Source organism: Ctenocephalides felis, unplaced genomic scaffold (genome assembly GCF_003426905.1).
Source record: "Ctenocephalides felis isolate EL2017-DRISC unplaced genomic scaffold, ASM342690v1 CF-g0.4_SCAFFOLD_01604, whole genome shotgun sequence".
Classification (NCBI taxonomy): domain Eukaryota; kingdom Metazoa; phylum Arthropoda; class Insecta; order Siphonaptera; family Pulicidae; genus Ctenocephalides; species Ctenocephalides felis.
The window spans coordinates 48448659-48462589 of record NW_020537758.1 but is presented as its reverse complement, the minus strand read 5'-3'; the positions used below and the strand labels follow the sequence as shown (position 1 = coordinate 48462589).

The following is a 13931-nucleotide window of genomic DNA, read 5'->3' as shown; positions in this document are numbered from 1 at the left end:
CTTAATTTGAATTCATGCACATAAAAAAATATCTATAAAAATAATTCCATCACAAAGACGCCTCATCGAAGACAACATACATGAATCATCCATTCATCAGAATTAAACAAGAATTCTCAATACAGGTATTGAGTTCTTCACCAAAAATTATTTTTAAGATGAAAAAAACGTAAATTATTGGTATTTCAAATTGCTTTTACTTTCACGATGATAAGGAAGTTTAATTATCAGTCATGCAAAGCATGTATAATTTTGCATATATGTATCATATATCACCTAGCGATTTCTCTGTGTAGTGGTAGATCTGGTGGTAAAAAATAATATGTTAATATAGAAATATATTTTAGTTAGATTCAACAAGTCTTTTAATATTACTTCTATGAATGCTTACATATGAGTACGGTAAAAAAGGACCAACTGAATTTTTGCGAGGACAAGGTTGTAAACAATACCAGATCAAGGTTATATACACTGTATGAAAGTTATATTTTAGATTTATTGAATAATGTAGCTATTATTTAGTCAAATTCATTTAAAATAAAAATAATATTTTGGATCCGTTTGCTCTCTGCCCTTTTCATTCATTGGTAGTTCTATAATAACGAATTAGCTAGGAGTTTTACTGAACATAGTCAGACGGTTGTTTGTTAGATATGTGTCCCATTTTACCCCGCATATGGAGCAAAACAACAAAAAAAAAATTGAGTGGTATATTGTTTGATATGAATTTAGAAAATTATCGTAAGATAACAATTTAAAAAAATATTCATTAAACAATTATTTTGTTTAATGTAAATAAGAAGGATTGGAATTTTGTAGGAAATTACTCAGATATTTACTAGTAATGATTAAGTTCACGGATTCGTGTGAACGGGGTCGTGAGTTCGAACCCCACTCTGAACAACCTGACATCATGCAGTAGCGATGTCCATTTTCACTTGAACATATATATAAAAAAATTGTTTCTAATTGGAAATAGCCCATTTCGGACAATGTCGTGTGAAAATGTAAAGAAAAATCTCTTACACTACTCTTCCCTGAATCGAATTGGAGTTTAGCTCAGCTCATGGACCTGCCATATGGCAGTACTACCAATTATTATATTATTATTATAATTTAAATATTATAGACTCATTATTTTTGCGATATCACTTTAATTCTTAATAATTCATGTTTCCAATTTACCTTCAATTTACCAAAAATAATTGTGTTGATAACATCTTCACCAGCTTTCTGATTACTTTTCGGTCATTAAATGATCTTGCTTGGCTGATTTCCAATTATAATTATTCTTATTCCACGAGCAATAATTGTGAAAAGAAATATATTATCTTCACGATACTCTATAAAAACATATTTTTTTAGATTGGATTGTGGATCGTAGACTTACATGAATATGGAACTAGTTTGTTTTATAACTTATTACAATAATAATAAACAATATAATATACATATATGTGGATTCATTTAATTGGTGAGGTTTCTCATTGTGCATTTATAGTAATAAAAAAACTGTTTATATTGACGCTAATTATATTAAAAATTTATCAAGAAGCGGTTTATTTGAATACTTGTTTCGTCTGACTTTATGGGTTTTTATTTTCACATGTATTGCTTAAGGCATATATATAATTAATGTTTTTTTCATTATATATACTGCATTTATATATATATATATATATATATATATATATATATATATATATTCTGAAGTAAAATTCGTTATTCATCAATTTACTATAAGGCGGATATAGCAACTTTCATGCATTTACACAAAACGTTTAATCTTCTCCTTTACAACTCAATTAACAATTTAATACATGAACTTTCATTGCAGATATTGGCAAATTCTAACCATTAAATAATGTTTATTTGTTAGATAATTATATGCTTGCTATATAAATATAATTACACTTATTACATAGAATTGCGTTATATTGTGTCTGCTCATTGTATATTATTTGTAAGGCTTTCGTGTTGCGAATAATAAGAATGGTTCAAAGTAGTTAATTAGATTCTAAGTGTAAGCAAAAGTCTCACATATATTCATATTACATTATATGTCTTAATTTTATGCATTTTAATAAACTTATGGAGTTATGAATGCACGTGGTTGGCTGCTAACAAGGAAATTACAGAATTTAAAATCATATGAAAAATAACATCAATTGCAAAAAACTCTATAATTGTGACGAGAAATGTTTTTTTTTACGAGCATAATATTTTCTATCAGTTTTATATTATTTTTATATATTACTAATTATATTTAATTAATATTTATCTTTGATAGATAATTTCATAGTATCTATTCATCGACGAAACAAATTAAGGATCTTGATCCAAATTGTCAGTTATAGAAATATATATTGAAGAAGTAGAAATTATACTGTAAAGTATAAATCATTATTAAGTTGTCTATTAAATTTCTAGAAAATTTGATCTAAAGAAATTATTTACTGAAAAATACATTAATTAAAAATACATTTCAGCAGTCGTCTGAATTTTATATCAATACTTTTTACTTATGCTCAAATTAAACTGGTTTTTGCATCTTAAAAGTACCTATATAAAATCTTTATCCACATAAATGTGATTTAACAAAAGGAAGCTTATTAAAATCGTATTATCAAAATACAACAATCATATTCTGCATCGAGAACACGCCTACCTTGAATTAACAATTCAAAGAGAACCGATTTATTATAACGACCTCGAATTTAAAGGCCGAAAAAAATTAGGTCGATTCATATTTTGGCATATGCAATTAAAATAATTCATTATATATACAGGAAGGTGAAAAAATAGATTTTTATTGTTTCCGATTAACAATAAATTCTAAACGATATTACTTTTTTACAGTACGGATTGATTTCAATTAGGAAAGATTTCAATAATAAATACCTTTACATTAATTTTAAAAAGAAAATTAAAGTGAAAAAAGTATTTCTCATATTATCATCTATAAAAACTTTGGTTACTATACTATTAAGATTTTCATAATGATTATATAAAAAGATTTATAATGATTATATAAAAATAGTGCCTCTATCTGGCCTATATTTAGTGAACTATCCTAGTGGTTGTAATATGGGCACAAGTATCCAGGGGATAATTTAAATGGATCTATATTAATGTATCTTATTATTCTCTATAGTTTAGCATTTATTTACAGATTTTACGGAAAATCACTTTTTGTGTAAATTTTATATAGCCAAGTATAAATTACCAAAGGTAATTCATTTTATACTATTGAGGTTTTATATTTTGATCGAAAATGTATGATAAACAGTGCATCTATCTGGCTTATATTAAGCGAACTATCCAAGGGGTATCAATGGGCACAAGTATCCAGGGGATAATTTAAATGGATCTATATTTTAATGTATCTTAATTCTCTCAACAGTTTAGTATTTATTTAGAAATTTGACCTAAAATCACTTTTTGTGTAAATTTTATATAACCAATTATAAATTACCTTAGGTAATTTTATACTATTGAAGTTTTTATTTATTTTGATCGAAAATATATATAATTAGTGCTTCAATCTGGCATATATTTAGTGAACTATCTTAGGGGTAGTAAAAGGGCTCGAGTATCCAGGGGATAATTTAAATGGATCTTCATTAATGTATCTTAATTCTCTCCATAGTTCAGTATTTATTTACAAATTTGACCTAGAATAACTATTTGTGTAAATTTTATATTGCCAATTATAAATTACCATAGGTAATTTATTTTATACTATTGAGGTTTTTATATTTTGATTGAGAATATATATAAATAGTGCTTCTATCTGGCATAGATTTAGTGAACTATCCTAGGGGTAGAATGGAAAGGGAATAATTTAAATGAAATTTTATTAATCTATGTTATTTCTCCCTATAGTTTAGTATTTATTTACAAATTTGACCAAGAATCACTTCTTGTGTGAATTTTCTTGACGGTAGATACCATAGTCTTATAGATCATACTAAAATATTACGGCCCTACGACAAATCGTTTAATTTTAAAAATTCATCAAAGTTTGCTAAAATTAGTATCGTTTTTTGGGGTTTGTCAAAATTAGACCTTTCATCGACATTTGCTGAGAAACGACTGAACCAATTTCAGAAATTTAAAAGGCATTTGATTTCGATGAGGATAATCGTTTCTCATTTTTGTGCGACGATCAGCCGAGACATTTCTTTGTATTTTGGAAAAAATATTTCTAAAAAAATTATATAACTAATTATAAATTATCTTAGGTAATTCATTTTATACCATTGAAGTTTTTCTATTTTGATAAAAAAAATATATATAAATAGTGCTTCTCTCTGGTATAAATGTAATAAACTACCCTAGGGGAAGTTTGGGTCTCGACTATCTACAGGGGATGATTTAAATAGTTGTGTTTTCAACCACTATAAAATATTTCTAATAAGATTCTAAGTATTTTATAACTTTTTTTGTATTGTAGTTTTGCAATTGTAATTTAATCTTAGAAATCTTTGTAAATGTATAGATATCAAGTGTATCATATCATCATATTAAATGAATATAATAAAGAACAAAATTTTTATCATTTCTATTATAATGCTATTTTATTTCTATTTAACATTATTTGAGTATTTATTTATCATATGATTATATTGGAAAACTCTCACACTTATTATTTAATTTCTTTCAAACTGTTTTTTGTCTTTTACGAAAGTAGTTTGAATGCACTTTTCGAAAAAAATGCAATTTTTTCTAATTACTAATTGCAGCCGTAAATGCAATAATTGAAGTAGATGTATAAATAAGTGTGAAAGTACTAATAAATACTTTTTACCCGATGTGAGATTGCGAATGACTTTCTTCTTCGGTAATTTATTTGCTTGTGTAATGCAAATTTTATTTTTAAAGAGAAAAAGTTTACAGGAAAAAGCTTTACGCTTTTATAACTTAATAGTCTGAAAAGAATTAAATAGGAATGGATTGAGATCATGTGTTGTAAATTATTTCCTCATTAAAATGAGCAAAGGGGAAAATCATCATAAATAACAAGTAATGAACAAAAAAGTAAAGTAAAATTAAGTTGAGTAATAATATAGCTGATTGCTCTTTTTAAAAAAAAGATTTAATTTAAAATTTTATTTATTTAAATTTAATTTATAAATTTAAATATTCCTAATAAAATGTACTAGTAGTAAAATGACTAATTGTACATTATTAAAAAGCATATATAATAAAATAGTACATCTCAACTGCTATAGTTTCATTCTAGAGAAATTAGGTCTATGTCTCACTTTTACTTATGTTACGAATGAAAAGTCCTGATATAAACAGGATAAATAAGTCAAGGTTAAAACCAGTTTGAAAGTCACTTTTACTTGTATGAATGAGCTTTTTGTGCTAAAGAATATTTTTTTGTATTTTATGTCATTTTATATAAAAGGAATTATTTCGAAAAAATTACTACATGCTCGGTTAAAGTGACCTACATGATTGTAGCTTTGTTATTTATGATACACGCGATATTCTTCAAATAATTATTGTATTTATGAACATCCGTCTAATATATATATATATATATATATATATATATATATATATATATATATATATATTATCCCACATTCAATAGCAACAATGTAATAAATTATTTATTTTATTTATAAATATTTGCTAAAATTATTTTAACGGTTTTTTTGCAAGGATTTGCGGCTAATATTAAATTAAATGCTTTAATTAACTATCTTCTAATTACTAAAATAGAGAAATTTTCTACAGTACTTGTGCCTCTCAGTATACTATTTATTTTTATTTTTATTATCCTATAAATTCTATTATATTATGAACTAGCAATTCATAGTAAATAGTAAAATCTATCTTTCATCAATAATACAATCTATTCTTGTAATAATATAAGGAGTAATGTTTGATCTACTAATTTAGAACATATAAAGTTTTATTGTGCAATGAAATTTCTTTTAAACAAATTATAATTCGAATTTATGTGATTTTTGGATATAATCATATTATCTGTGATTCTTTTTAATGTAAATTAAAGTTACTTTTGGGTATTTTATTATTATTATTTGTGATTATTTATATGCTAAATTATTGATGTAATGGCATATTCTAATTACAACGGTTCAATTAAGGTGATTCTCTGATATAATCATATTATTTGTTACTCGTCATATGCTGAAATAATAAATAACAAATTCTAATTAGAATGGTTCAATTAGCATGATTCTTAAAAAATATTATATTATTTGTGATTCTTTATATGCTAAACGATTAAATAACATATTTTTATTGGAATGGTTCAATTTAAGGTGATTTTTTGATTTAATCATTTTTTTATGATTCTTTTCATGCAAAATTATTGAAAAACTTATTTTAATTGGAATGGTTTTGGATTGGATTTTATCATTTTATCTGTATGCTAAAATATTAAATAACAAGTTCTTATTAGAATGGTTGACCTAAGGTGAATTTCGGATATAATCAAATTATCTGTGATTTTTATATGCTATTTTATTAAATAATAAAATCTGAAATTTAAAATCATAACTATTTTCATAACTCACATATCCAACCGCAAGAAAGAAACTGTTTGGTGGCCCTTATTCTAAAATTTTCTAATATTTTGAAAGACCAAGTTTTTCTAAAAATTTTATTTATTTATTTTATTTATAAATAAGCCAGGCTTACTCAACAATAATAGATATCATTTCAAGCTTATTTATAATTAATATTAAAAGAATAGTATAATAATCATAGTAGCTGCACAAAGTTCGCTTCTGAAAAAAGAGCTGAAAAAAAGCATTTTAACATTAAATACAATGTTCATCATCAAGTTCATCATATTAAAGTCTATTACACTACCAGTCAAGCTCAAAATTCTTGCACAAGGTGGAAAGTTATACTGATTTAAAACCGTAAAAATTAAAATTAATAAAATAGTAATAAGAAACTAGAAAAGTTAATAAAAAGATATAAATAAAATAAAATGTAATAAAAATATATAAAAATATACATGTAATTATATTTAAAAAATAAAATTATAAAAAAAAACATAGTTGTACAGGCGATATGGTCAGGCTACATAGATAAAGGATAAGGATTATGCATGAAAATTGTTATTGAAATCAAATTGAGTAAATTCAGTAATATCATAAAAAGCTAATTCTTTAAAAAGTTTAACTAGGAAAGCATGAAATTTTTCGTTGTAAAATATTTATTCTACCATACCTATTTTTATAACACTTATATCTAATCACAACAGATGTGGCCTCTATTTAAAAAAAAATGCTTTATTCAAAAAATTAAACTAATTTTTCCAAAAAAAATTTTGATCAATAATTAATAATGCGTTATTAAAAACTCGCAGAACACATGTTCCTCATGTGCATTCGCACCTTTCTTCTTTCTTCTTTCTTCATTTTAACCAGTTTTCACTCAAGATTTCTGCATGAAATAAAAGATGTTCGAACAAAACCACAGATAATATCTGGGACGCTATAAACAAGTACCGAGCGATTTTTCTCAAAAAACGACTTTCATAGAATTATTGAAAATTAAAGTAATAAGAGAAAAAAGCCCTTCGAGTTAAATAAATGGTTCGTGCAAGTAAGAGTAGATTTCGAACTGGTTTTAGGATGAGAATGATTTGTATTTCATTCATCAATAAGTTGATAGATAATGAGAATGGTATATATATATATATCAATCAATCAATGATACGAAATTCTGTCTCCAAACTAACAAGATGTGTTTTTGGAATAACCTTTTTTACAATAAAACATATTATTTATTTTAATTTTTACAATTTTCATAACTTGATGTTTTTTCAATTTTTTATTTCATACTTATTTTTTCGTTTACATTTTTGTGTTGTTCTTTGTGTTATATTTTTTTAAAAAATTTATTTGTATGCACTGAAGATGGGTCAAATCTGGACCCGAAACGTATGTTCTCTTAATTAAAACATTTTGCATTAAAACTGTTTTTTTAATTATTGGATGGATGCCCAAGAAACAATTTATTATATATATATATATATATATATATATATATATATATATATATATATATATATATATATATAAAGCGACAGGTTTTTTCAGATAGTGAAATATTATGATAAAGTTGAATTTGGGCACCCATCCAATAAGTAAAAACGATTTTATTGTAGAAAAATGTTTTTATTGTAATATCATACGTTTCGAGCCTTGAGTTGACCCATCTTCAGTGCATACAAATAAACTAAAGAAAAAAACACAAAAACACACCAAAATATATAAACCACTAGTCCATATAACACCAAGTTATATTATATTTTTAATAAACATTAAATTAAAACAAAATAAAAATAAAATAATATTTTTATAAAAAGGCTCTTCTCATAAAGACATGTTATTCGTTAGGGGCTTGTTTTACAAGTCCGACTTGTTGAATCCACTTTTCCAGTTTTTTATTCAATTGTGATTGTGTAACAACTTAAGTCACACTATACCATTAAAAATAACTAATGTTATTATTAATAATAATAATAATGCTACCATTTCTAATACTAATAATTATGCTATCAATAACAAGGACATCTTTTAACATCGAAAGTCTTAGAAATCTGGTTTAACAAATTAATTGATTAAATTGCGATTCAATGTAAATTGGTGACACTAGTCAAATCTCCACCAACATAAAAGTGAGTGATTTGGACGTACATTTTTTATATTTTAAGCAAATTTAATTAAAAATTATATTTGTTTCTAATAATGTACTATATGTGCAAATAATCTTATTAAAAAAATCATGTAAAACTAAAATAGTATAGTATAGTATTTTATAAAGTTTTGAAAATTTCATTAAAAAGTAAATGAAATATAAACAAAACTTGTAATAAAAATTTTATTTATAAATTTAATTTATTATTTAATTTACATCAATTATATAATTAATTAAAAATTCAATATATATCAATTATAATCAATCAAAAATTCAACAAATTTATTAGGCTTGTTGAAATATATAATAAAATTCGTTAACAAATAAAAGACCATATTGATTCGAGTAATATTAGAACAAACTTGACAATTTATTTAATTGGGTCTAAGTGATCCTAAATAATCTAAAAAAAAATTACCTTTAAATTTTATTAAAATGGATTCTTAATTTACTACACCTTATATAATAGACTTTTCTTACTACACCTTAAAGAAATCTTTTATATTCTTTCCACACCTTAAATAATGGATTTTTTTACTACACCTTACAAATGATTTTGTTTTACTACACCTTAAATAAATTATTTTTTACTACAGCTTATATTATATATGAAAAATAATTTATAATTTATGTTTTAGAAATATTATCAACAGCATTTCATATGAGATTTTTGAGCTTTAAATTGTTGTGATAAATATTTACACAATTTAACTTTTAGCAGCAGATATTTTTCTATAAAACTAATGTTAGTTTTGCAATTAATTTACCTTTCATATGTTGTGAGTTTATTAATTTAGGTCTATTATAAGTTAACATGTAGAAGGTTGTGATTATTTAATATTGTTAACAGCATAATTTATATTCTTACTACATCATTTAAAATCAATATAATCACCTAAACTCCTACGTAGTGAAATTTCACCTCGACCAACTAGAGTGCATTTTCTCTGTTTTACAAAACTACTTTCATTTACTACTGTAGTCAATTATAGATTTTATTTTAAGTGAAACCACACATTTTATAAAGGAAAACTAGAACACTTTTGATTCAAAAAATTGTAACAGGTTCAATCAATGTAAACAAATAAGCCATATAAAATAAATAAATTAGAATTCCATGAAAGGAAAGTCAATTGAGCAACAATTTCTATGACAATATTTACAATAACACCGGGTACTCACATATAATAGAAAATGACATACATATGACTTGTATAGGTTATCATGTTGTATAGAAGCCTTCAATAGATTGTTAAATAATTATTTATTGTACGTGACAAATGGTCTTTCGATTTGGTATAAGCAATCAGAAATCAATATAGAAACTAGACAAGTCTTTTACGAGAACTTTTTATCCTAGAGCTTATTCAGCAGACTGACATCAATTTTATTCGATTAAATAACGGTTGTATTTAATCAATTAGATAGTACCATAATAACGAAGGGATTTTACTGCAAATCGCTTGAATAATGTTGTTTTTATAAATTTTTATGTTAAATTGATCAAACATTTAATAAACTAGACTAGAACATTTAGAAAACTAAATTATTAAAAAAAAATTTTCAAAAATTAGATTTTTGAAAAATTTGAAAATTTTTGAAAAATCTGATTTTTTGTATTTGGATTTTCTTAAAATTTCGAACGTTTTTTAAGCAATCGCGCTGCATAGCTGATTTTAAGTCAAATTATCAAAGCGCTTAAGCGCCGCGTAGTTGCCTAACGTGCAAACATTGGTACGGAACCCATATAAATGTATTCAAAATTTGTACTTATTATTTTAATCTTTATAAAATATCTGATAATACGATGTACATATTTTTAATATTCAATTTTGACCGCTAAATGGCATTATTTTTTTCTTTTTTTATTAGATTCACCGAAGTCGTTGGACCTGTCGTTACAAAAATTTTACCAGTTGTTCATTTTGTCAATACAAGTAAAATGTTTATTGAATTAATTAAATCGCACGCTTCGTTATCTAAACTGAAATACTACTTTTGGCAATACTTGCCCCGTATTTCCGAAATCGTTAGACTTGCCTCTGCCAAAAACTAATCAGCACGTCTCCTTATCAGTAGTAATCGAATGTTTTTTGAATTATTCAAATCGGCTGATCCGTGTTCGCGAAATCGTCGACAAAAATTTGTATCCGCACACACACACAAGAACATACATCCAATTTTTCTAAGGTATGCCAAAATGTTCAGAAACCTCTCAAACGTAAAGATATATAAAAAATTTATTTTCGATTTTTGGACGATCATAATAACTTACCATAGAGGAAGTTAATAAATTAAAATCATATATTTTAAATTATTTCTTAACCATCCAAATGCTGAACACAATTCTAATGACCATCTCTTAAATTATCAAAACAATCACTGCATGTCTTCATATAATACTAAATAGATTTTAATTCAAATATAAATAAAAAATGCTATCTTACTAAAGTTCATAAATTTGTAGCAGAAATTAATTATTTATTTGCAGAAAAATCTAAAACAAAGATGTAGTAATTTTTAATATTTTGGTCCATATATTTTTAAATCTCTGATATATTTGACGTCCAGATTGTATGGTAAAAAATAGTTTCACTGTAAAACATTATATTGCTCTTTAATATTTATAACATTCAAGGCATTACAAAATTTGAAAGCAATCTTATATTAATATAATTATTAAGATATAATATTTACATTGATTTATAGCTAGAGCAATTGAAACTGCTATAAATCTTAGTAAATAATTTGTTTCACACTTTGCTGATATGACGTTATTTAATTATATGTTAGCAATCTTGTTAATAAAATGATAACACATTTCAAGTTACAAGAAAATAATTATATAAATGAAATTATTGAAAAACAAATATTGAAATATGTAAATTATTTACGCAACTCATACATGTTACATGTACAGGATACATTTTCATGTTTTGCAACAGGAAAAATAGTTACGTTGACAATATAGTTTCATTTATATATATATATATATATATATATATATATATATATTATTTTTCCATTGAAACGCAGGAAATGCGTAATATACTTACATCTGCATTTCACTTTACAAATTAATGTTACAAGCCACAAATTGCTTTGCAGACCGCAAAAATTCTATCAAAATAGAAATGAACATAAAACACAATTGAATTAAATTACTGTGAAATATTAGTTTCTAAATATTATAGATGTACTAAACGCTTCGATGCTTGTTTTAAAAACTACGTTTTAATATGTGCAAAATTCATGAAATCATGTTTGTTACCTAAGAAGAAATGATATTGTTTTTATTTCAATAGAAAGCTGAATATTTTTTCAAAGCTCATTTATGATGAATTAACACGAATTTGTACGAAGGTTTAATGAATTTTAATTTGTAAGCAATTTGAAAAATAAATAAACAGGTACATAAATTAACAACCGTGAAGCCCAATTTGGTAAAGGTTACATAGAAATAAAAAAGTCTCTTATTATTCGTATTATATTTTATCGTCAATTTTATAAAAAGTATTTGTTAGTAACGTATATTTATAGTTAGTTAGTATCCATCGTCAATTTTTAAAAATATATGTATTAGTAACATAATATTAAATATTCTAAATATATTTTAAAAAGGCTTTTAGGCAAAATAAGTTTTTGCATATCTTTACGTTTCAGAGGGCTCAATTTTAAACTCAAATAATTTTAAAGCTATCCGAGATAATTAATTTATTATTTTCCCATCGGCTTTTAATCAATAACTGTTCCAATTGACATACTAAGAATTTTATTTATAACAATAAAAATAGTCTTTCCTGATTAACGTAGACATTAAATTTACTTCTATCATATTTTGTACATATAATTTAACAAGAATAATGAAGACCTCAGTACATTTGATTTTAAAAAATAGTTCCCATTATAATTCTGAAAGCTCTATGATTTTGTTGAATTGAATTTAATTTAATAACACAAGTGAAAAATATTAGAACTAAATCATTTTCATATAATTTTGTATGGAAAGAAAGCGTAGAAAGTAGAGTAATGAATAATTCAAGTCTTAAGTAAGTCCTAATAATTAAAATTATGAGATTTTTTTATCATTTAAGAATTTTAGTATACCTGAAATATATTATGCACAAAACATTAGTTTCAAATTGGCAAATACAATTTACAAAAATGTAATTATTATAAATCTAAAATAATTCAATATCACATTCAATAATTTACTTTATATCACAAATATTAATTTATTGTTTCAGAGGTTGTAATCGAAGCCACTTTTATTTTCTTCTAATTCCACTAAAATTTCAATTCTAATATGTTTGTATTTTATTACAGATTGAATACAGAAAATAATAAACTATGGCTCCTAGTAGCAATAATAGCCCAAAACAAGGGTTGCGTTCTTCTTGTAGTCTTCGTTCAAATCCAAGTGATGCTTGGCCACCAGATGAAGCTGTTCCCAAGGTAAAAAATAAAAGATATTACATGTAATATTATATTTTTTATTCATAATTGTTATTTTTACATATCTCAATTTGATCCCTTGAATTAAGCAAAGTTGACTTTTCTAAATTGATATACACTTTCACGTAATTCTTGCTACTGTGTTGGTTGTACTCTACTTAGGCCAAAGTTTTTTTTTGTTTCCGAAGTCTTTTAGAAAGATATTATTTGATATTAAATAACTTTGTATTATATATCATCTTCATAAATTCAGCGTAGTCAAATCAGTATTTTAATTATTAAAAATAAAATAAAATTATAATATTTATAAATAAAGGCATAAATGCATTCCAAACACTAGATTAAAACTAAAGTATACCAAACGTTCCGGTTTGGCTGGGACAATCCCGGATTTCCAGCTTGTGTCCCGGGTTTTTTTGAAAGCAGTTTTTGTTCCGGATTTAGATCTTTTGTCCCGGATTGTCGCGGGTTTTCAAAAAACATAAACTTAAATTGAATTTTTACTCTAATTTGATGATCAAATTACAACTATTACATCAAATATCTGAAAATGTTATCTACAAAGAGTATGCTAATATAAAACACATTACAAATGAAAAAATTGCTGAATATTAAATTCTGAAGGTGGTTTAAAATAGCTTCTTACATTAATAATTTCGACAAAACGTAACAACAATTATGACAATGTTTTAACTGATGTCTGGCAAAAGTGCTATTTTTTTAATTAGCAGAAATAAAATATAAATAATAATAATAAAAAAATAAATTTAATTAGCAAA

The 13931-nt window shown here is 24.5% G+C and overlaps 1 protein-coding gene across 1 annotated transcript in view; it reads left to right on the top strand.

Annotated features, from left to right (window-relative positions):
- LOC113373899 overlaps positions 1–13931 on the top strand; it is a 407940-nt gene that overhangs the window by 374858 nt on the left and 19151 nt on the right. Inside the window, exon 3 of the mRNA XM_026614164.1 lies at positions 13024–13152. Within this exon, the coding sequence (XP_026469949.1) occupies positions 13048–13152 (105 nt within the window). The 5' untranslated portion in view covers positions 13024–13047. The remainder of the gene's footprint in view (positions 1–13023; positions 13153–13931) is intronic.